General features: G+C 43.3%; 1 protein-coding gene across 1 annotated transcript in view; it reads right to left on the minus strand.

Annotated features, from left to right (window-relative positions):
• Nucleotides 1-26,525, minus strand: part of Elp5 (Elongator complex protein 5) — a 48,756-nt gene that overhangs the window by 5,312 nt on the left and 16,919 nt on the right. Inside the window, exon 4 of the mRNA XM_083134850.1 lies at nt 5,541-5,731. Within this exon, the coding sequence (XP_082990976.1) occupies nt 5,541-5,731 (191 nt within the window). The remainder of the gene's footprint in view (nt 1-5,540; nt 5,732-26,525) is intronic.

The raw sequence follows: 26,525 nt of genomic DNA on the forward strand, positions 1-26,525 counted from the left end.
AATCGATGAATATAATACCATGCGCATCCCAGAATACTGATGCCATAACCTTGCCAGCCGACTGTTGCGTCTTTCCACGCTTTGGATTCGGTTCATCATGTGCAGTCCACTCGGCTGACTGTCGATTGGACTCTGGAGTGTAGTTATGGAGCCATGTTTCATCCATTGTAATATATCGACGGAAAAATTCGTGTTTATTACGGTTGAATATCGCTAAACATTGCTCCGAATCATCAAAACGTTGTTCCTTTTGATCGATTGTGAGCATGCGCGGCACCCATTTTGCACACAGCTTTCGCATGTTCAAATATTCATGCACAATATGTCCAACACGTTCCTTTGATATTTTTAATGTCTCGGCTATCTCGATCAACTTCACTTTACGATCATTTAAAATTATTTTGTGGACTTTTTTGATGTTTTCGTCGGTAACAGCCTCTTTGGGGCGTCCACTGCGTGCATCGTCTTCGATGCTCATTTCGCCTCGTTTAAATTTAGCAAACCACTTCTCAACGGTTGATTTTCCTGGTGCAGAGTCCGAATAATGTTTATCAAGCCAAGCCTTGGCTTCAGTAATTTTTTTTCGCCAAAAAGCAATGCTTTATTAACACGAAATTCTTTTTTATCCATTTTTTCACAATAACAAAAGCTGCTTCACTCACAATGCTATATCTCACGAACTAATTATCCGGCAGCTGTGAAATTTATACACGTATCTTTTGAAGGTTAGTACTAAGTAAAAATCACATGGATTTAATTCTAGTAACGCCATCTATGAGTCAGCCTATGAACTTTTCAGCCCAACTGTTACATAACCTACTTTTCAACATATGCACCATCCATGTTGAGGCAGCACCAGCTTTTGTATGCTGTGTCAAATAATTCTGCCGCTAAGGACTGGAACCAGGTTGTCACCCTCAGCTGCGCTGTTGAAACGTTGTCCGTCCAGAAATCGTTTCAGGTGGAGGAACAGGAGGAAGTCGCTGGATGCGAGGTTGGGACTGTAAGGGGGGGTCAAAGATATCCCAACCATATTGCTGCAGAGTAGCCTGTGTGAGTCTTGCTGTATGGGAGCGTGCGTTATCATGCATGCCTGCGCTCAGCATTCCACATCTTTTGTTCTGGATCGCCCTCCGCAGACCGTTCAGCAGTGATGGTGTGCCCCTGGGGTAAGAACTGGATGAGGAGGATGCCCTGTCGGTCCCAGAATACTGTGCACAACACTTTTCGGGCAGACAATGTTTGTTTGAATTTGATCTTGATGGGAGAACTGAATTGTCGCCAATGCATGGACTGTTGCTTGGTTTCTGGCATCACATAGTACACCCATGTTTCGTCCCTGGTGACGAAGCGATTGAGGAACTGGTCACCTTCCTAGTGGTAACGCAGCAGGAAGGTCAAAGTGGATGCTAGGCACTTCTTCTTGTGCTTGGGAACCCACAGTGCACACAACTTGCGAAACTGCAGTCGCTGCGTGACGATCTCATCCAGCAGGGAATGCAAAATCTGCAGAAACTGACATGAGAGTTCAGACATTGTGAACTGCCGGTTCTGCAGCATTGCAGGCCACTAAGATGTTAGTCGTCCACATTGGCGCGGCCTGCTGTGAATTTTCTGCACCATCTTCTGACCATTCCTTCACTCATGACATTCAGCCCATACACTTCACACAACTGCCGGTGGATCTCTAATGCCGACAGCTTCTTAGCGTGGAGAAACCTGATTACCGCGAGTACCTTGCACTCGGTGGGAGACTATGCGCAGAGCCATGTTAACCGTACCACAGTTCTCTCACCACCGACTCCACGCAACTGTGCTTGCGCCAGGTTATGGCTACGTGTTCCTCCTCCACTGCTGCGCAAGCATGTCCTGCTCTGACCACTCGTGCCATCTTGGGGCAATGACACACAACAGTTCAACTACCAACTTGAAATTTAATATCAGGATTACACATAAAATACACATTCATGTGCAATCTCTTACACTGCAATGTTACCATAACTTGTTGCTGTTGAATATCAATGTTCTTAAAAGTTTGCAAAAACACTTCAAATATTACAAATACAGCAAATGTTAATATCGAAGTGGATTTTATTCTTGCTGGTGGATAAAACAGTATTCCTAGGACAAAAGCTGTGTTCATACTAATAACTATCTACCTAACACCCTTCCACCCAAACGAGGAAGTGAAAAATTCCAATAGCCAGTTAATGTAGTATAGTTCTAGATGAACATACTTCAAAACATGACCTACATTATAATTTGTCAACAACAAATTTAAAATTTCTCGCTTATGCTTTCTTTCTTTGTTCAAAAACCTATATTTAACTCACTACTACAAAAATTTCAATTTTTCCAGAAACACAAGAAATTTCCGACATTTCCAGAAAAAAGTAAATTCTCTGACTTTTCCACAATTTCCAGGATTTTCAGATGGGTAGACACTGAAGTTGGGAGGCCTTATATTATGAGCTGTACAGTAGTCATCAATATAACACCAGACCTCTCAGAAGTAATGTGGTTGTAAATAGAATTCACACTTCAGGATTGTGCGATTTACTCACTTCTACATATACTCTTTCGTATTTCTAAAAATTCAAAATACAAAATTATTTATTACTTATGTAAAATGACTATCAATTTTGCACACCGACAACGTTGCGGGAACCACTGTTCCCTTCTTCAGGTCCTATATTTCAGCTATCTGAAAATCGCCATAGCCTCGGCAATTCATACTCTCGTCAGCAAAAGGAATTGGTACATTATGGTAAAGGTAAAATCTTTGCTTGACCCATGCTCACTGCTATTTGTTAAAATATCACTATAAAACCCTTCCACTTAAAAACCTGCATAAGTTAAAACTTTTTTTTTAAAAAAAAAGATGCCCCCTTATCACACTATTCCCATGAAAAAATAGTAAAGGGGTACCAATTCCTTTTCCTGATGAGAGTATGAATTGACGAGGCTTTCGCAATTTTCGGATAGCTGAAATACAGGACCTGAAGAAGGGAACAGTGGTTCCTACAACGTTGTCGGTGCAAAAAATTGATACTTATTTTATATAACAAACAAATAATTTTGTATTTTTAATTTTTAGAAATACGAAAGAAATAGGTTGTAAATAGGTAACAAACAATTTAAAAGTACCCCTTGTGATTGATTGATTGATTTGGTGTTTTAAGTCCACCTTATGGACAGTAAGACTAATCGGGACTGGACCTACAGTTTAAAGTGGGATCCGAACCACTTGTGCCTCCACCGGGTGTACCCCTTGTGGAACACATTATGCCATGAGGTGGAGTAGGGTTCCATACATTCTTTTCCTAGAACGTAAAAGATGATGTAATCGGTAGTGTGCCCAGACCACTTCTTCCCCCAACGGCGCTACCACTACCCACAGATGAGAGGATGTGTGAACCACAGAATGGCTTATGCAGGGGCATTGGATGAAAAATTCCTGCCTTCGTTTATACTCGGGGATGTCCGGGTCTCCCATATCGCAGTCTGACAATCTACCAACGGGAACATGGTGACCAGTTAAAAGTAACAACTTAATTGCCGAAGAAAGCATCAAAAGTCTGTTTTAAGTTCACTTTTATGCTCAGGCAAACTAATTGGAACTGGACCTACAGTTAACCCTTTCCCTGTGGCGACGTTGAAGGGTAGTGCTTCCAAAACAGAAATCATCTACATATAGATCAACCACAAATTCCTTTCATTGTAAAAAATTACAAAAAATAATTATAAATAAACTTGCTGCATAATGAAGCTAGGAAAGCAGCCTATATATAGACTGCTGCAAACTGTAAAATGCAGGAAAAACTCATTACAAAAAAATATTTTTCAGGAAACGACAAATCATCAACAATTTATTGTTTTCCCAAATAGATTAATTAAAGCACGAAAAAGTGGTGTCTATAAAAATGACTTGCTGCAATACAACAACGGTTAATTCTGAAATACCATCTACAGGGTTTGTCCAATAAGTATGGGGATTGATTTTGTCTGGCCAATGGGAAGGGGTGGAGGGCAGTCTCTGTGGGTGGGATCGGTGGTGCGGGACGTCACGTGAGCTAGGAGACCAAGCTCAGTTGCTTCCGAGCCTTTGGAGTGTGTAGGTCGTGCCTGATGTGAAAGTGTGTTTAGAGGCCCCCTTGAGTCAAGATGCAGCAAACCATCGATCAGTGTTGTGCCATCAAATTTTGCGTTCAACTGAACAAATCTGCTACGGAGACATTTGATATGATTCGTGAGGATTACAAGGACGAAACCATATCCAAAACACGTGTTTTTGAGTGGCATAAATAATTCAAAGATGGCCGGGAAGACATCGTAGACGAACAATGCACTGGACATCCGACATGAGCAAATCAAGAGTGAAATCGATGCTCATCGTCTTTTTTGATGCAAAAGGTGTGGTGCACAAGGAGTATGTGCCTGCTGGACAAACAGTGAATGGAAAATTTTACGCAGAAGTGCTCGAATGTTTGAGGATTAGGGTCCTCCGCGTCCGAAGAGAGATCGCTGATTCCTGGCTGCTGCATCACGACAATGCACCCAGTTACACATCGCTAATTGTGAGGGAGGCACTGGCCAAACACAATGAGGCAACACTGCTGCAAGCACCCTACATTCCAGATATGGCTCCCCCCGACTTCTTCTTGTTCCCTCGGGTCAAAAGGAGCCTGAAAGGACATAGTTTAAGGATGATTGAGGCAGTCAAAGTTGCTTCGACGGGGTGCCTGAACAGCCTTGCAGTTGCCGACTTCCATGGGGCGTATAAAGAGTGGAAAAAGCAATGCCAGTGGTGTATTGATGCAGGAGGGTCATATTTTGAAGAATATTAACACACTGTATACATATCTTCAATAAATTTCTTTTTATGGCTTCAGTCCCGATACTTGGACAAACCCTGTATATATAGACGCTCTGCAAAAAAGGACCATTTTTGGAGAGTCTACATATACATAGGTCCACCGCAGGTAAGGGGTTAAAAGTGGAACCTTAAACACGGTGCAATGGCAATAAAACCTGGGACCCCTTCATTACAAGCAAACAGCCAGTGTGGTATTTGAAAAATTTCCAGTTGAGAAAATTTCAGTGACTACTCTTGAAGTACCAGGATAATATGTATATAAATTATGAATTTGGCTCAAGAGCCAAAAAGTAGCAACCAGAGGGGATATTCCCACTCATATTCACTTTCAAACACCACCCTGGCAAAATAATTACTTTAACACCATCAGGAAACCATTCACACGTACACACAGTGCAGAATCTTAACCTATTATTATTACATTTTATTCTAACATGATAGAAAATAGTGTTTCTGTAATGTATTTAATTATTTCCAGAATTATTGATAACTGTGTTGTAATTTACAATGTTTGTATCTTTACTAACTCACTTAATACTATGTAAAACACAATGATACAGTTCACAAGAGGAAATTTCACCACTTTTGCAGCATATTGTTAACATTATGCCCAATTCCATCAAGTGAGATTTTTTAGATTAAAAGTTAATTATTTTGCACCTACCTCATGTATGGCAGGACTAGCTTTCTCTTTGCTTTTTTCTCTGACTCTCTCAGATTTAAATTAAATGTGGTAAGCCTTGGAATAACTTCAGCCACAGCATCTGCCTCAGAAGCGGTCTTACTTGGTTTGACTTCAACGGCAGGTTTGGCATCAATCACACAATTTTCTTCATTAACGTTGAACACATCTAGCTGTAACACACAAAAATGCACTAGAAACATAATTTAGACACATTATGCTCATCATATCTTCAAACACATACAGGCAGAAATTGTGTCAATCATTTTGCATTCTGTTCTGGGCATACACCACTAACAGGATATAACTCAACGGTTCGGGAGTAACAACGTCATAACCCACAAAAAGTAGAGAACTGGGAAAAATACAATGAAAGTGCCCATTGCATTGTGGCTTAAGTATTACCTAGATCTTTCTGTGTGTTTCCGTCAATTAACGGCTACTGACTTTGTTCACTAATGTGTGAGCAACAGCAGACTGTGCAGCAACTATACATATTATTATCTCAAATTTAATCAGAGTGAGGGCTATCAAGTTTTACTCCTGAGCCACTCAATTGATTGTAAACTTGAAGACCTGAAGCATGAAAGTTACAGTAACGGAAACTGAACCTATAGTTTGAAGTGGAATCATGCCATTAAAGAAAGCAACAAGCAGTAGCAGTAGTTCCGTTCCCCACAGATCATAACCAGAAAATACGGTGTTAAGAATGAACTTCCTTGTTACATGAAAATATTTTCTCAATAGCACAACACCAATGGTTTCCATAATTCCATATTGGAAACAGCATTGATATAATGCCATATCCATGTTGGTCAAGAAGCAGAAATGCAGTATGAAAAATACACAACCAATTTTTCTTGACTTATGGTGGTTCCTCGGTAGCCTAACACCTATTACCCTCTTCAGAGAACAAAAATGTCCAGATTTTACAAAACTTTAACAATATAAAAATACAATTTCAAACTTTAAAAAAGACAGCAGGATCAGGCCTTTCACAGCACCTCCATACCACAAACCACTCACTCCATCTCCTCTACATCCATACTTCACCCAACTGGCTCCCTTATGGAAAGCATCTTCAAAGAGACCCATGCCATCATCCAACAGAAACCAGCACTAAACCTAAACAATGGACAAGAACACCCAACATGGTACCATGTTCTTAAAAAAAATAATCGCAGATCCCAAGAAGAAGAAAAATGCCATCATCCTGTCCAACCTCCTTCCACCCACCCAAGGAACTCACACCACATCGAACCAAGCGACACAATGTGCAGAAAACAAACCTCCCAGTCATTCCTGCAAAGCTGCCAGACGACAGAAACCAAGAAACACACAACAGCATCGACAAGTAGGAGAAAATGGAACTATCACTGCCTGGAAACAAAGCAGTGACGCACTGCCATTTCTGTTCCAGGTGCCACATCCTCAATTAATGAAGGCAGTGGGCATTTGAAATTAAACTGAAAATATCCACATTCCCAAAACTCTTTTTTAGGGCTGAGCAAATGCTGATGTATTGGAAAGTATCGGTTGGAATTTATTTACTGATACCAGCCGATACTTTTCCAGCATTTTGGTACCTCATGTGGTCCGCAAAAATCCTGCGGGACACTCAGGTGGAGTCTGCTTATCCTGGAAATAATGCAAAACTCGAACTTTCTTTTTTTTCTGCACCAATTTTTGCATGAAAACTAGAGTTTGTGATTACATAACTCGTATTTTAATTTTCTGACGTAATTCTTGAAAATAGAAAATAAAATTCTTTGAAAACTCATACACGTAATCGGAGTAGAAGAATCACACACAAATATTTATCAACATTGAGAACAACTTATAATTATTACATTTTTCAGGTATCGGTATTGGTGGGAATCGGTAAGAGTATCAGTATCAGTATTGGGTCAAAGTGGTATCGGCTCAGCCCTACTCTTTTTTTAAGTTTTCTTCAGGAGTATGTTACAAGTTTTCACCTCGATTTTCACAAAATTACTTACAAATAGTTGCTATATATACACAGAAGCAGCAGAAAACATTTCAGAAGTACTTGCATCACATGGTCTTTCATTAAAATGGAAACAACAATTTTTCACTTATTTTTAAGAAGATAAATGTATTATTTCAAAATCATCTGATGTTTCCAGCTGAATAGAACAACTTACTTTTGAGTTTACAACAAGGTGGATTCATTTAAGTCAGGTTGATTTAAATCATGATCACTTTGAAGAAATAATTTATAGAATTATCTACATAACGATTTTGTAAATATCAGAATCACTTTTGGTAAAAGTACATTAATCTTGTAATCATTTAATGGTGTCTTTTAGGCACTAAGACAGGAAAAGAAAGGAAACAAAATATATGTACTGAAAACAAAACATATATCTATACACATGGTGCCATAAACCATACAAGCAATTTTATGTTTGTTTAAAAAAAAAAAAATAGAAAAAATTACCAAAAAAGATTTTTAATAAAAATCATGATTTTTATCCACCCTGGTTTACAATCATATCTTGCAATATATATATATATATATATATATATATATACACACACACACACACACACAGGGTGATTCTAAAGGTATAGTACAAACGAAAACCACAGATACCTTCCATGAAATAGAGACGAAAGTTCCCCTTCCACTTTGCCGAGAGATGCCTCCGTGAGGAGCTAGACAACGCCGAAAACGTGTGAAAATGAACTTCACACCTCTGTACAGCCAGTACCAGTGAAGATAGAACGGCGGAACAAACGAAGTCAAAAGGAACACCAAAGTCGTACATCAGAAAAACACTAGGCGGCAGCTGCGCAACGCATGCGCATGGGGTTCCACAAAGGAAATAGGAGTGTCCCGCAAGACAAGTGAAGGGAAAGGGTAGCGATCGACAACGGTAGGGAGAAAAGAAGCTATGAAGCATGAAGTAACAATTGCACAACGGGAAACAAACACCATGACTGAAGCAGTGCAGTAGAGAAAAGTAGTGCGGGGTTGCAGAACCACGGGAGGACGACGTAGGATGTAAAAACACACCAAGAATGCAAGCAAAGTTGTCCGTGACACTCGACAGGCAACAGACGCGTACATGGTTTGGGGCAGAAATGGCGGCGCTGGCGGTGCAGCGCAAGGGGAATCCCCAAAAACACAGTGGGGAGACACCCCAGCAAGAACAAAGCATGGTGCAACAAAAGAGAAAGAGGACCGGATGGGGAATGGTACCTGCCAAGGAGACAACAAATGCGGGACGAGGGATTCCCCGTAGCAGCACCGAGGGGATGTCACACAGAGGTCGTGCACCAGCAGGACAAACACAGCAACTACGGGCACAGGAGGTTATTGCTAATGAAAGGTGCACGTACAGATAGGACCACGTACCCCGTACTGACTTTGTAACAAACGTCGTGATGGGGCCCAAACAGCCTCTTAGAAATGAAGCCGGAGGCACATCGCTGGGTGGGAGCGGGCGAAAGGCTGCTGGAGCGTCGTACGGACCCCACCACTCCATACGGTGGACGACACTAATGGACGAGGTCGGAATGTTTCCATCCCGATCACCAGGTCCACCGTTCCCAGACCTGACGCGGCTGCTTGCTTCTGAGCGCAACCCCAGCCGAACAACTCGAGTCCCTCCTCGGCCGCAGCCTTCCGCTCTGAAACTAAGCGTGGCCTCACACCACCGCAGCCGCACACTGCTGCGTGGGTGTGAGACCGGGCCGAGCAAGGCTGGACAGATAAACTACGTGGGACAATCGTGTAATGAAGCTACGCGGGGGTATGCACGTCTGTTCAACTGCTGGGTTACCCCACATTGGTGTACACAAACACCACACGATCGTACGTAGTGCTCCCCGTTGGCTCGAGCAAGACGGACGAAGTACGTGTTGTGGGTGAATGGGGCAAGAATGAAGGACGCTACATGTGTTCCACGATGACAAGGCCCCAGAGTACATGGCCCCACCTGACGGCAGTGGTCAGGTAGTGAAGAGCACAGGCACGGGTGGCTCAGGAACGTCAGCTGATTGTACCACAGCGCCGTGCGGACGTGTGGGCTGATTGGAAGTGCAGCGTCAGGGAGCGTGTCAGTGAAAGAGCCGGTGCGGTGGTGGTGTGCTTGACGTACGACAATTGAGTACGTTGTTTCGAAGCCGTTGTGACCTGTGTGTGTGTGTGTGCCACCTGTGCACTGCAGTACAGTATTCCATAATTGGCACTATCCTCACCGTACCATGGAACGCTACACATTTGTAGAACTGAGGGACATGCATTTTGTCTACGGCCTTGCAGATGGCAATGGCCGAGCAGCTGCACGCCTTTATCGCGGACGGTATCCGGAGAGGCGACAACCCGACAGCAGGTTGTTTTCGAACGTGCACCGTACCCTTGGTGAATCGGGTGTGTTACGTGCAGGCCATCATGTCGGTCACCCAAGACATGTGCACACCGCAGCGGTCGAGGAGGACGTACTTGCTCGCATGGACGACACACCGTCCACTAGCACCCGTAGCATTGCACGTGCAGTGGGAGTATCACAGTCGACAGTGTGGCGTGTCCTTCATGATGATCTGCTGTATCCCTATCATCCACAGCAAGTCCACGCGTTGCAGGCTGGGGATTACCCACGACGTGTGGAATTCTGTCAACGACTGTTGCAGTTTTGTACCGACAATCCCCGTTTTTTGCGCCATGTGCTTTTCACGGACGAGGCAACATTCACCCGTGAGGGCATCTTCAATTGCCGAAACAGCCATGTGTGGGATTATGAAAATCCACATGCAGCAGTCGAGGTGCACCATCAGACCCAGTTTGCAGTGAATATCTGAGCAGGTATCATCGATGAACAGATTATCGGTCCATACCTGCTGCCACCACGTTTAAATGGCCGCCTCTATCGCACCTATCTTGCATCAGTCCTTCCAGAGCTGATAGAAGATGTACCCCTCAACGTGCGACATCGTATGTGGTTTCAATTGGATGGAGCGCCTGCACATTTTGATTGCACAGTGCGAACCCTTTTACACCATACCTACCCACAGCGCTGGATCGGCAGAGAGGGCCCCGTCCCCTGGCCCGCCACACCAATGGATTTCTTCTTGTGGGGCCATGTGAAAACACTCGTCTACGAGACCCCGGTGCCTGACAAGGAAACATTGGTAGCGCGGATACTTTCAGCATCGGCCGAGGTGTGTACCATGCCAGGGATTTTTGATAGGGTTCGCCAGAATTTCCTGCGACGCTGCAATGCCTGCATTGAATGTGGTGGTCGTCAATTTGAGCAACTTTTGTAACAACGTCAGTCCGGGGTACGACTACGTACTACGTACTATTCCTATCTGTAAGTGCACCTTTGCGTGGCAATAAACCTCCTGTGCCCGTAGTTGCTGTGTTTGTCCTGCTGGCGCACGACCTCTGTGTGACATCCCCTCGGTGCTGCTATGGGGAATCCCTCGTCCCGCATTTGTTGTCTCCTTGACAGGTACCATTCCCCGTCCGGTCCTCTTTCTCTTTTGTTGAACCATGCTTTGTTGTTGCTGCGGTGTCTCCCGACTGTGTTTGGGGACTCCCCACGTGCTGCATGTGTTTGTTTCCCGCTGTGCAATTGTTACTTCATGCTTCATTGCTTCTTTTCTCCCTACTAAAAAAGTAGCAATATTTAATCATATCCAATAACATAATTGTTTTCTTTACTATTCATTGAATTTTGACACTGTAGTGAATTTGCATTGTTTCCATAAAATAATATTTTCATATCATATTTCATTCTGTAAGTAAACAAACAATATATGTTAAGTATTTTTGATACAAATATTTGGAACACCATATTTATGTAGTAGCTACTTTGTTTATGATTTCAGTAATTTTGGATATGTTTAAGTATGTCAAAATAAGATATGAATGCAGGCTAAATCAGATTATATGACGTATGCTTTTAGAAGGAACATGAGTTCAGCCAATACGCTGCCAGTGCTCTTGTCAAACCAACTGCTAGCGGAAGGGGAACACAGAGAATTCGTTGTGTCCAATATTCAACTTTTTATATATAATGCATGCACGTGATATTTGAGTACAATGAAATTTATAGTGAAGAATTCTACACAGGATTATATCATATCACAGCAGCATATAAGAGAAACTCGTACCTGAAAGAAGTTTCAAGGTATTTATTGTAGAGGAACTGCAAGGTCATCATCATCATCGCTCGTTTCTGTTTTCTGGCATGTTTCCCAGGAGATTTGAATAGGGGATCACCGATTTCTGTGGTAGCGTATCATGCCCAAGGCATGACTCGAATCCGGGACCCCGGGCGCCATAGTCCGATAGCCTAATCATTTCATAAAAAGGGCCCGAGTATGAAAGAAGCTGGAAGGAGATTCTTTCAAGCAAATGCCACCTGCGATCTTCAGCGGATGTAAAAATCCGCTGATACGAATTCTTCCGGAATCGCAGGGAAGATACTGCAAACACAGCTTTATGCTGAAAGCACCGTTATTGAGAGACGCGGTCTCTCAACGGCCGAAGTTCGAATTTCGTTTAAATAGCTTGAGAGAATATTTCTCGCCCCAGTCGGTGTCTGAAATCTATCGCGTGCACAGTTAGTGCCTCGGAATTATACAAGTTGTTGAACTAAGAAAGTTGTGGCGTGAATAGTTGTTACCGATAGTTACAAAAGGAGTTACAGCGAGGAGTAGAGGAGAGTTTCATCAACGAACCAGCGAGTCGATCGTCACTTCGAGATCTACAGGTAACGAACGTTCCTCTATCCTTGTCTCATTTTCTCACACCCTTGCCAGACCAGTCAATTGTAGTGTTTAAAGTTAATCGTGAGTGTAGTTTTTATTTCACGGGGCTTGCCCCCTTGCTTGGTTAAGTGTAGACGTAGCTTTTCAGAGTTATACCCCTCTTACGATACACCTCTCGCAGCCAAATAACTTCGAATATCAGGCTTCACATAGTCTATCTATGATCCCTTAATTTAAAACAATCGGGTCTTTGTACGTGGTGGAGGTTTTGCGGGGCTTCTTTTTCATACATTTCCCCTCGCGAAATGCATGTCCAATTTTTCGTGGTTATTTTTGCCCCCTGAGCTTTAACACGTTCACTCCGTTTACGAACTAACTTAACCGTCTATTATTTTTTCCGCTACCCTTTAACTTTCCATTTTTATTTACATTTTTGCGTCTTTTTAACCCCCCCCCCTTTGTGTTTTTATTGGCTTTCAACACGCGTTAATTTTGACGACACGGTCCCCTAGCGAAGTGTCGCCACCTGTTCGAAGCCCGCTTTAAATGCGTAATAGCGACCGAACGCTCCCCCCTGTAACTCCTAGTCCTTTGGTTTGCGCCCCCAGCCCGTCCGTAAGGGTTTTTTCCTGTTTTATGAACCCCCTTATGCTCGAAGGCCTCCAGTTCAATGGAACGGCCGGGGAGGATGTCACGCGCTTTCTTGACCGCGTAGACAGTTTCGCAACGCTTAATGAATGGGATTCCAGAAAAAAGTTGCGAATGGTTTCTGCTTTTCTGGCAGGTTCAGCGCTTCGTTGGTTCGAAGGCTGGAAAGCTGTACAGGCAGACGAAGTAGTGACCTACGATTATTTTAAGACCCAGTTGCTAGACGAGTTTACAGACTCGGCCGATAAATTGCAGCTGAAGGAGAAAATTAAATGTCGCCTCCACACGGACGTCGAATCTGTCACGGAGTATATTCGCGAGAAGCAACTAATGTTGCACCGTCTCGATCCCAACATGCCCACGGCCAAAGTTATCAAACACTTGACCAGGGGCCTCCAACCGGAATTTATCCGCGAGACGTACAGGCGAGAATACGCTTCCGTCCCGGACTTTTTACGGGATTTAAAAGAAGTCGAGAAGCTTCAGTTCCTTATAAGAAAACGTAAGGCTCAGGAGCTTTTGTCCGATGCTAATAAAGATTCCCAACTGCGCCAGATGGGCGACCTTCACGTGCAGAGTCCCAGGAATCTCGCGTTTCAAGTAGTGATGGGCACCATCGACTAATTAGTCGTTAGTCGAAACAAAATATCGACTAATTAGTCGAAAAAATTAGTCGACTACTTTTTCGACTAATATTAGTCGAATTAGTCGTTCGACTAATATTAGTCGAATTAGTCGTTTGACTAATATTAGTCGAATTAGTCGTTCGACTAATATTAGTCGAATTAGTCTTTCGACTAATATTAGTCGAATCAGTCGTTAATGACAAATATTAGTCAAAGTGGAACTATATATTTTTCTTATTATTTTCAAATTCCTCCACTCTTGTGCTGAGCTGAGCCAGGCTAAATTGGACTGTTTATAAACGAATGTTTATACACACACACACACACACACACACACACACACACACACACACACACACACACACACACACACACACACACACACACACACACACACACACACACACACACACACACACACACACACACACACACACACACACACACACACACACACATATATATAGTATATATGTATGTATATATATATGTGTGTGTGTGTGTAGGCGCACAGAGAATAGACCCGGGATCTCTTCATTACAAGGTCACGCATGAGAACATTGAGAACAGTCTCTGTGGCCCGAAACGTTGAGTTGTGTACTCACGATGTCAGTCACCATCAAGGATCCGGCTTCAAATAAAGACGTAAAGAAGACATAGGCAGGCCCATAGACGGGAATTATCATGTGTCTTGGGTGGGGGGGGGGGACAAATCCTAATTGGAACAAAGAAAAGATGCGAAATGTTGTTTGTTGGAGTGTCAGATGTGACCGATAACTTTACTATAGTAGTATTACAGTTAGACATACAATTATAGAGATGCTACATTAAAATCTAAAGTAACGGAACAAATCAATCTCACTGATAGATACCTCGCATACGTCGTACAGCTTCATGTTTGATGTTTATATATATTCTTAGAAGTATTCTAATAGTATTCTAATAGTACTGTATTCCTTAACAGTGTTTTCAAATTTCCTTTAATCAACAGTGGAGGCGAGTTCTTGCTCCCATACTATCCAACACATATTGGTCGAAATTTTTAAAGGGGTGTGACCATTATGTGAAGCTTTTAAAAATATAGTTCTGATCAGTTAAAAATTATTTATTACGATGTAAACTGCCTTTGGTGCAATATTAGGATGAATGAAATACTAGCGAATAAGTTGAAATTGAATAGTCTAAAACGACAAACATAATTTATTTGTGACAGTAAGCCTTTTTTCGGTATGAAACAAAAAAGTAAGACATTAGTTGTTATTGATTTGTGCATTATAGTCGAAATATTACACCTGAGAAAATTTACCAGAGTATTGCGAAACTGTGTCGAAAGATCATGCGCCGCTATAATTGGTTTCGTTCTCTAACGCACCAATGCGACGATTACGAGATGAGAGATTATAAACCATTTTTTTGACTGAAAAAGCAGGGTGCGACGGTTAGTTAGAAGAAACTCGGGACAGGGATTAAAAAGATTTGACTGTCCCAAAAAATGTGGATGTCTGGTAGACTTGCATCAATTGTTATAAAACTATCTGGGTACAATTACCAAATATGGCAGACTGGAGCCTTCCTCTCTCTGCGAACAACCCATTCATTTATGCAAGGACGAAATAGAATTCATTATATTCGTAAATTTTTATAGCTTCACATTAAAACGTATCATAGTTCTAGGAAAAAATGGCCCCATTGCTGACGTGGCTGGACATGAAGTTCTTTATCAGTCTTTATTATTATCCTCATTTTACATCGCTTTTATGCCTCTTTAGGGTAATCGGGATGATGAGAATGAATTGTGATTACAGGAAATGGATGAGTGGAAACTTACAAGAAACACCCATGTCCACCACAGGATTCGAACCCGGAGCCGTAAAAGACGTGAATGTGAATGAACCACCCTGCGCGCTCTGCCACCGATGTTGCTGGCAAATTTGTACCCCATAAGGGGCAGAAAGGTAAATTAACATCTAGCGACTGCAGCAAGTTTGAGATCGTTCTGGACAGCGTATATTTTAGTATTTGCCCCACGAACATAATTAATGTTTATTTTTAATTAAATTAATTTTACCTTACCTTGCATCAGAGCTGGTGGATTGTAAACTCTCTTCTTATATTCGACCGTTTTTTTAAGTTTAAGAATATTTCCATTCCAGTAAAATGCATTTATCATAAACCCTCTAATCCATCTGAAGGTCAGAAATGGATAGTTTTGCTTTTAAAATGTTGCGGTGTCTTTCTTGCACCAACAATGTGCACTGGCCTGTGAATACCAAGAAACTCTCGGAACTATGAATGTGTATCCCTTCAGAGAAAACAAAAATAGCGACATGAATGACGGTAGGCATCGCCCCCTGGAGGTGGGGGGGGATAGAGCTACAGCAGGGTCAGCTTTCCCTTTGCATACCAGCTCTGTCGCGGCATCAAGGGATAAAAGATTCCAGTCACTGACCTTTCCAAGAAATACCTACCTGCTTTGCTTCCCTTCTTGACAATAAGCCCTCTGCTCAAGTAGTCGATTGTTCGTCTGGAAATGAGACATGTTCGGTCATTTCGACTAATATTAGTCGGAATGTTCCCGACTGAAATCAGTCGAACGACTAATTCGACTAATATTAGTCGAACGACTAATTCGACTAATATTAGTCGAACGACTAATTCGACTAATATTAGTCGAACGACTAATTCGACTAATATTAGTCGAACGACTAATTCGACTAATATTAGTCGAACGACTAATTTGACTAATATTAGTCGAACGACTAATTCGACTAATATTAGTCGAACGACTAATTCGACTAATATTAGTCGACTAATTTTTTCAGTCGACTAATTTTCATTAGTCGATAATTTTTTCGATGGTTTTAATAATCGACTAATCGACTAATATTAGTCGACTAATGCCCATCACTAGTTTCAAGGCACCGCGGCGCCGGCTCAGGATCTCCCACGGACCGGTGAAACCCCGGACCTTGAACAGAAAGTCGCAGCCCTTAAAGCTGAGCTTGACTCGCTAAAGCATAACTACGAAGGGAACTCAAACCCGAGACCTCTGTCTAACGAGACCGGTCTCGCAGAACAGTTAAAGAACTTGTCTCGGAGGATGGATGCACTTTCCAGTGCTTCTCCCAGCCAGCAGCCGCCTGATGTAAGCAGGCACAATGATTTTTATCGCGCCCCCCATAACTACCGCGCCCAGTCCTCTAAAGGTTCTTTTTATAGCCAAGACCAGTTTCGCCCGCAGTTCAACGATTGTAACAGGTCTTCCCGACATGACCGAAGACAGCAGTCGCCGGAGGGAAATTCACGTTTCCAGCCCACACGTTTTCAATCATCATTGCCGCGAGTGGAGGAAGGGGAACGCCGAGACGGAATTCCGTGTTCTCGAGGTTCTTACCCCCATCGCACAGCCGATGTTTGCCAGGCCAGGGAAAATAATTTTAAACGGCCACTAGTGACCGGGGGAAGAGACGTGCCAACGCCCCAAGTTGTTAACTGTCTATCCGTTCAGATGTTCCCAGAGTTGGTATCTATTAGCGTATTGCAGGCAGGTAAACCGTATAATTTCATTCTTGATACAGGTTCTATGATTTCGGTGATTAGTGCCAAGGACGTTCCAGCAAGTGCACCACGTTTTCAGATTCCCACTCTCATACAGGGTGTGACAAGCACACCCCTTGCAGTAAAGGAGATCGCGCTTTTAACGTTTTCCGTAGATGGCTTTACATTCCGCCAGCCGTTTCGCGTTCTTCCGACGTTTGAACAGGGTGCAATTCTGGGGAACGACTTTTTAAGTAATCAGCAGGCTACTTTGGACTTCCACACAAATCGTCTCACCCTATATCGTTTTGGATCTCCAGTAAAATCTACTCTTAGGGCCACTACCCACAGGGTGTTCGACGTGTCTATCAAGCTCGCGCACATGATAAAGGCTAATCTTACTCCCGAATTTGTCGCGGCGAGGAAGATAATAGTGAAACCTCGCTCTCACCTTTGTATTCCTGTGCGCTTGGTGAATGGTATTGCCGATTCCGACACGTTATTGGAACCAGACGTGCCGTTTCAACAGAAATCTGGTTTATTAATACCTCGGGCTTTATTAAATGCACAGACCAACCTTCTCTGGATTAGCAATCCATTGACGCACAAGATTACCATTCCCAAAGGCCAGCGTCTTGGTTCGGCTGACGTTTGGGAAATCCCGGTCGCCCCGGCCGACCCAACCGGGGCCAGTGCGTGTGACACCGCAGGAATATTTCCCACCCCGGCTCAGGTGCATATCACGACAGAAACTGAAGATGCAAGTAACGCATCTCCGGTTGACAAGCAGTTCGACACAAATCCCGACCTTACGCCCGTACAAAAACAACAATTGTTGCAGCTCTTGAATAAATATTCCCACGTTTTTTCTTGGTCCGAAACTGACGTTGGTCGAGCTACAAATTACGTACACCACATTCGCCTGAAAGACGATGTTGTTGTCCGATCAAGGCCGTACCCGGTGCCCATTCATTTGAGAAAAGAAATGAATGAGCAAATCGACTTCCTGTTACGGCAAGGGGTCATCCGGGAATCTACGTCCCCTTACAACTCGCCTGTGTTTCTCGTGCGCAAAAATAACGGGAAATACCGCATTCTTCGTGCACTGAACTCGAATACCATCTTTGATGCGATTGGTATGAACGATCTCAATGAGACTCTATATCAAATGAGCGGCAAACGTTTCTATTGTAATCTTGATTTACACCAGTCGTATTTTCAGTTACCCCTGTCGGAAGACAGCAAGCCGTATACAGCATTCACAGTGCCAGGAAAAGGCCATTTTGAACTCAATTTTGCTGCAATGGGCGCCAGCACCAGTCCTGCCGGATTAACAAGGTCGATTTACCTGGCTAGTGCACAAATGGATCCTTCCACGTTCACCTCCTACATGGATGATCTGTACTGTTTTGCCGACGAGTTCTCGGTCTTATTGACCATCCTCGAACAACTGTTCAAGTGTTTAGAGGTGGCCGGTTTGAAACTTACCCCTTCTAAATGTTCCTTCGGTTATAGCCAGATCATTGTCCTCAGGAACCGAGTTGGCCGTTTCGGTTATTCTATCTCGGATAAGATTATCGACTCCATTACAAATTACATCCAGCCCAAAACCGTGCGTCAGGTGCGCCGCTTTTTGGGTCTTACTTCCTACGTCCGGCGGTATATTAAAAACTACTCCGACATTGCAGCATCGCTTCAGGCTTTGGTAGGAAAGAATAAGCATTTTCAATGGGAAAAGGAACAACAAGATGCCTTTGAAGCATTAAAAAAGGCTCTTATTACGGCCCCCGTTCTCTTGCCGTATAAGCCTGACAAAGAAGTTCGGGTTTATACTGATGCATCGACTACCGCGATTTCCGGGATATTGATGCAACAAAACTCTGAAGGGGCGTGGCTCCCTTGTGCGTACTGCTCACGAAAATTGAAAGATCACGAGACTAGGCTCGGGATCATTGAACTTGAACTGCTGGCCATTCTTTATACGTTAAAGAGCTTCAGGTTCTATCTTTTAGGATGCCATTTCATTTTGTTTACCGATAACAAAAGTATAACGTATCTGCGCACCACGAAATCTCTCTCTCCTAAACTCTTATGTTGGTCCTTATCGATAGATGAATATTTATTTACGGTTTCCCATTGCCGCGGTACTCAAAATCCGGCGGACCCCTTGTCCCGGGATACTGGTATCGAACCGACCGACGACGTGCCAGAACTGGAAGAGACCAAGATATTATTCATGCAGGATAGAACTATTGATATTGCCTCTCATCAGCGCGCGGATGAAACCCTCGGCAGTATCATTCGCATTTTGGAGGATCCACAGGGGGAGGGCAGCTGAGCCCCCGCCCCCCTCCAACGGCAGGCGTGTTACCATTCCATCGAAAATGGGTTGCTCTATCGGCTCCATCGAATGGCCTCGGGTGCACAGAAGCTTCTGTGCATACCGACCGCCCTCCGTGACACGGTGATTGAATCTCTCCATTCATTGCCGACCGGAGGCGGCCACATGGGCTTTTCCAAATCTTACAATCGAGCCCTCAAAGAAATTTATTTTCCCTTTATGAAGAACTTCATACAGCGGAAAATCAGGGAATGTGCAGTGTGGCAAGCGAATAAGAAGCTGCCCGGTTATCCGGCCGGCGAGTTATTAACTTATCCGCCGCAGAAACCATTCCAATCCATCGCGATTGACTTCAGTGGCCCTTATCCCGCTTCAGGACCGCTCAGACATAAATACATACTCGCGGCGACTGACATTTCAACCCGGTATATGGTTGCACGTTCGACTCCCGACGTGTTGGCTCAAACGGCAGCCGACTTCCTGTATGAAGAGATTATACTCCGGTTTGGGATCCCAGAGACCATCCATACCGATAAAGGAAGCGCATTTACCTCTAAGCTTTTCCAGGAGTTGAATGAAAAGCTAGGAGTAAACCTCAAGTTCGCGCCTACGGCGTGTCATGATTCCTTGGGTATTCAGGAGAAAGGACATTGCAGTTTGCAACAGATTCTCAAGAACTATGTAAATTCGTCCCACACTAATTGGGAAATGTATCTTGGCCCCGCCCTCTTTTCTTATAATACGGCCCGCCAGCAGAATTTGCGTTATTTGGCATTCTATCTTTTGCATGGTTTCGAACCCCGTACTCCCTGGTCCGCGATGCTCCACAGGAGCGTCTGTGCAAGCGTGGAGAATGAAACGAGATTTAAAATCCTGGATAAGGCACGTGCAGCAGCCGCAGAACATCTCCAAGCTCGACACCGCGCCGTTAAGCCAGCTTATGACCGACGACATTCTCAAATCTCGTTTAATAAGGGCAATGAAGTCCTTATTTTCGATGCCACCCAGCGCATCGGAACTTTTAGAAAATTTTCGGGACGTTTCACCGGGCCTGGTACTGTAATCGAACGCGTTCATCCTAATTCGTATCGGGTCCAATTCACGAATAAGCGCGGTCAGGTGATTATTGACGAGATCGGGATACAGCGTCATAAACTGTATCATCCGCCCCATGACGATTAGCGAACACCCGGAATAAGAGAAGGTTGCCACACCCAACCCCCCTTTTTTGGCTACTTACCGGCGGTCACCTATAACTTTTTTAGTTCCGTGGTCAATGAGCAGCAACGATCAGACAGGCAATTTTTTTGACAATAATTTTAACTTCATTCATAAATCGCTAATAAATGAATATCTCCCTTATGCGAAAATGTTGTGAAAGGTATTGATTTTCGCCAATCACCGCAGCTGCACGTAGTGCAGACTGTACGTCACCCACACCAGAATAATGAAGGTCAAGAAGAAGTAACAGATGTTAAATAACACTATTGGTGTTTTTTTTTTGTAGCGCACAGTGTAGTAGTTTCAACGTTAAGTTAACAAGTAGCTAAGTCAAAATGCGCTTATTATCTTATATTCAAGTCCCCCCAGGGGCACCTTCTGTTTTGAAATGTTTATCAAGTCGTGTGCTGAGCACACGATTAATGACTTACACGAAGTACATTCTTCACGAGTTTGGTGTGCGGATGGACGAAACTGACGTCAAAAATACGTTCACATTTTTACGCATATAATTTTTTTTGCATTACAGTGGAGGATTTAATGGATTTTATACAAATAGTACCTTTGTCGCTTGCACGGGACACTATACCTCACCGCACCTTCGTAATAATTGTGCTCAGAGTTCATGCCAGTTACATTAAAAATAGAGAGATAAATAATGTCGAAAGAGATTTAAAGGTGCTGCGCCAATGAAGAGACAATGAATAAATAAATCAGTGCATGAAGCGAAGTCGGCTTCATTAAGTAATTAAGCGACGGTTAGATTATTATTATCCCGTTTAGTCAGAAGAGTTGTGGCTTGCTCCCACACCTGAATAACTATATAGTTACTGACAGCATAGACCTACAATATGGCGTTACTTGTATCATAACAGTTTTAACTTTGTTTTTCTCAACGGTGCAAGCGTTACGTTTTAAAGGAATAATTTGTTAAGCACGTACTTATCACTATAGTTTGGTACTTTCATCTTTATAACGATAATAGCGATTTCTTTGTTTTTCTTATACGCTGCCTGCTTCATCGTTTCGCGCTCACGACCCGCTTTCGCGCAGTCTCATTCTCCAGCTCATATTACTATGACCTTATTATAAGCGAAAATAGCATCGATACTTATCACACTTATGAAAACATAGGCTTTACCATAGTAAATGCGGCTATACAGATTAGCGTACTATCCGATGTCAGTGCGCTCTCCGAGCTGGAAGTGTGTACTCAACACCACGCTCCGTGCACCTATGTCAATGTGATCCACCCCACCCGCGAACGCTTGCATGCAGGACGAGGTCCTGGATTTACCATCGCCGTTTCACATTCCCCAAGCGAGAAGAAAGGCCTATTTCATTTATCGCTCATCTTGACCTTTCCCTATTTTAAACCATCCTTTTTGATGGGCAGAGAGTTGTTCCGGCGGCTCACTTTTCAGCACCTGTTTATGTCTTGACTCAGGAAAAAGGGATGGCGTTTGTTTATCACAACAGTCATGGTGACCTGGAACTGCATTGAACGGCGTCTGAAATTCTGCTGAATTTTCTCGACCCTGTGTTGGTAATCAGGAAGCATCTCCATTCGAATCCACGCCGGGAGAACCCGCCGTCCCAGCTCGCTCTCAAGAACGAAACATTTTTCGAAGTACGTTCGTTTGTTCCCCGGCACATTTTCTCCGCGCAGTTCCCATGGCAGCAAACCCTTTACCCCCTTCCTTCGCGCACCCCGCAGATATCAAGCTACGGAAAGTATGAACTTTGGCCGGAGCCGAACCAAGATTTGCCAGTGCAATCTATTTCCATTCTTTTTAAGACCCTCTCGCGTGACTCAACGGTGATACATCGACACGTCCCCCCCCTTCCCCCCCCTTCCCCCCCCTATGCACATCAGCAGGATAGACGATTGCAGTTATTTCGCCCATTCTATTTCTCTGAGCTGCTTCTCTCAGTAACTGACCTTTGCTCCTCTTCCAATCAGCTCCCGGCATTACAATTCAGTGTTGCCAGCCCTAACGCTCTGGTTTCCAATCTGCCGTCTTTCAACTCCTAAGAACAAAATTCGCTCGAGTCGAGTTACAAATGAAACGTCGCCAGTAGCCTTCGGACTTCGGACCTCGCATACGCCTGGGAAAATCACGTTCCGCCGAGGAATTCAGAAAGACAGGACTCAAATTACTTTGCCAGAGAAGTGAATCCTGCACGCCGACCTGTATTCTGTACCCTCCTATGTAAGGTTCCATAATAATTGCTAACCGCAAACAAGGGCACAATTTTCTATCCGTTCACTTTCTTAGAACTTAGTTTTTTTTAACGTAAATAAAAATTCAGGGAAGCGAATATTCCACATTGGGTTTTTTAAATTTCGTCTCGTTGAATGGTGCTTTACTTCGAACATTGCATTCTAACGTTTACGTCAGACTATTGATGTAACCTCTTGACATTTGAAAGCCGTTTATTCACTTGATAAGTGACACTTTTTTTTAAGGGTTATTAATAAAAAAGGGACTGGGTCCTACAGTGCTCAGCCATTTTCCTTCCGAATTTTCTTGCGTTAATTCCAGGGAATTTGCATTTGGGTTACTCTTTTCAGTGGCATTCAGAAAACGGTTACCTTCGCTAACCACGACGATAATATCCGCCTTTCGGCGGTACAGTTTCAATTATGTTTCAGTTATTTATAACTTCCACACTCACTTCTCGTGGCAAGCAGCCAATTATTTTACTTTTTTAATTCTCGGCACATTTAATTTAATACCTGTAATTCATATATTCCACTTATGCTTTCAATTCAGCCAAAATGAATTCTCGCGTTTTAGAACAACGTTACAGAAATGTATTCCCTCATAGTTTTTTTTAAAGGGTCATCATCTGATGAACATTAATTACATTTTCCTTCGTTTATTGCGTATGCTCGCCCGTACTGGGACCTACAATCGGTTACATTCTCGAAATAAATCGTTGCTTGAACCGATACCTTTGCCTAATCGCAACGCATCGTATTACCATAGCATTCACGCTGTCGTGAAGGAACATATGCAATATCTTATTGCCCTCGTGTTTTTGATTCATTTTCGAATCCCCTATTTTCTTCGTATTTACGCCATCTTTGCTTTTTTTTAATCAATTTATTACCCATTGTACACTAAAGTAATTACTCCCCCCCTCCAATGCCGTCAACGTTGACCTCAATGGACGGGACATTTCATTTGTTTCATGATCGTCACCACCCGCGGGAAAATAACGTCCTTTATCAATTTATTATTTTTATCATTATTTTTATTATTGTTGTTCTAGCCCCGGTCACACGTCCCCATCTTAATAAATAACCTTTGGGCTAGTGCCTTGCTTTTGCAATTGCTTATTTTAAAGACTAACTTTTAAACTTAACCCCCCCCCCCCATATACCTTGCGTTTTATTGCAATTTTTTTTACATTTTCTAGATTTTCGCTTCACTCGCGATATTTTGGATTTATTCAAGAAGTAACGTTTCAGTTACTTTTTTTTAAACGATCTGGTCTGGTTTTCCTGTTCATTTTTCAGCTGCCCTTTATCCTACCTTTTCACACCGTTCGTCTCAGCCCAGCAAGGACTGTTGCTGAAGTTTGGAGCAGAGATCACAACAGATGCATCCAGCATCCCCAGGAATCATCATGTTCCGGATCAGCATCTTCCAGAGGTTCATCCCCTCCAGGTCAAAAGTGCACCCCCTCCCTACTGGAACTACCATTCTTGCCATGCGTGATCACCAGACGTTTTTCGAGTCCAGCAGTGCACTCCACCCCCCAGACCCCAGACTTTTCATCTTTGTGATCAGCACCTTTCAGAAGTGCATCATCCCCCCTGGACTTTTCATCTTCGTGATCATCACGTTCTTGAGACGCAAGCACCAGTTATTCTTCCGACCCGCGATCACCATCAGTGGTTCGTCTACAGCAGTGAGCCCCAACACCCAACGACTCATAATAATTAGTGATCAGCGCCTTGTAGAAGTCATCAGTGTTGATGGACAGCTATCACCAGCACCCCAATCAGAATTTATCAGTTTGGAGAGCAGAGTTCCTTCGACCCTCGTCAGCTTTTATCATGGGGATGACCATTACTTACCAGATGCCCCCCCCCCCCCCCCCGAGTCATCAGTTTCGTGAACAGCAACGCCCCAGTGCCCTCGCCACACTCCAGTGATTTACGTTGCAGCCGCCGTCCTTCATCCATTCTAGGATCTTCAAGACGAATCCGGGACCCCGGGTGCCATAGTCCGATAGCCTAATCATTTCATAAAAAGGGCCCGAGTATGAAAGAAGCTGGAAGGAGCTTCTTTCAAGCAAATGCCACCTGCGATCTTCAGCGGATGTAAAAATTCGCTGATATGAATTCTTCCGGAATCGCAGGGAAGATACTGCAAACACAGCTTTATGCTGAAAGCACCGTTATTGAGAGACGCGGTCTCTCAACGGCCGAAGTTCGAATTTCATTTAAATAGCTTGAGAGAATATTTCTCGCCCCAGTCGGTATCTGAAATCTATCGAGTGCACAGTTAGTGCCTCGGAATTATACAAGTTGTTGAACTAAGAAAGTTATGGCGTGAATAATTGTTACCGAACGTTACAAAAGGAGTTACAGCGAGGAGTAGTACAATATCGGAAAGGAGTTTTATTTCAGGAGAGTTTCATCAACGAACCAGCGAGTCGATCGTCACTTCGAGATCTACAGGTAACGAACGTTCCTCTATCCTTGTCTCATTTTCTCACACCCTTGCCAGACCAGTCAATTGTAGTGTTTAAAGTTAATCGTGAGTGTAGTTTTTATTTCACGGGGCTTGCCCCCTTGCTTGGTCAAGTGTAGACGTAGCTTTTCAGAGTTATACCCCCTCTTACGATACACCTCTCGCAGCCAAATAACTTCGAATATCAGGCTTCACATAGTCTATCTACGATCCCTTAATTTAAAACAATCGGGTCTTTGTACGGTAGATATTTTACCCTGTTTTATATTATGCAACACAGTAAAAACAAATACACCACACGCTTTAGCCGTAAGTTCTCGACTCTGAGAAAACACTGTTTCATCACGCACTTTTTCCGACGCCAATTCATTGAAGTAAGAATATACTTTAAAAGTAAGATTTCTGTCTTGTGAACTTAATATTTTACCCTTGGTGCCTGTACTACTGGTACTACGTTTCGAGAGCAATGTTATTAATTTGATTTGATTTGTTTTACTTTGCTTTTCTGTCACTTTTGGCTAATTGTGAAGATGGGAATGAGTGATGATACAATGAAATTGATGAATGGACATTCATAAACATCCATGTCCAGGCCGGGATTCGAACCCTGGACCCCTCGCGTCGTATTGCGATATGCTAACTACTGCACCATAGGAGCCGGCACGACATTATTTAATAACACTCACGGAACACAAACTACTATTGCACAACTATCGAACATAATGGCTGTATTACACAGCGCGCTACGATGCCAGGGTTCTCGGGTTCGAATCCCGGCCTGGGTATAGGTGTTTGTAAGTTTCCCTTCATCAATTTCATCATATCACCACCCACCCTCATCTTCGCGATTAGCCAAAAGTGTCAGAAAAGCGAAGTAAAATAAATCGAATCAATCAATCAATAAGGGCTGTATTGAATCCTCTCACAACTGTTCTTCGTGGCGTACGGGTATAATTATCTTATACCACCCTTGTTACGAAAATGCTGAACTGAAACTGACTTAACTGACTCGCAATGTTTGTGAATGCCCACAACAATGAAGGGTTATTGTGTATATTCAGCCGAATTTGACACCCATAGCTTTACCAAGACACAACAACTCAGCGGGGTCAACACGGTGGCAACGAAAAAAACGTGTTTC

Source organism: Lepisma saccharinum, chromosome 14 (genome assembly GCF_977018435.1).
Source record: "Lepisma saccharinum chromosome 14, izLepSacc3.1, whole genome shotgun sequence".
NCBI lineage: Eukaryota > Metazoa > Arthropoda > Insecta > Zygentoma > Lepismatidae > Lepisma > Lepisma saccharinum.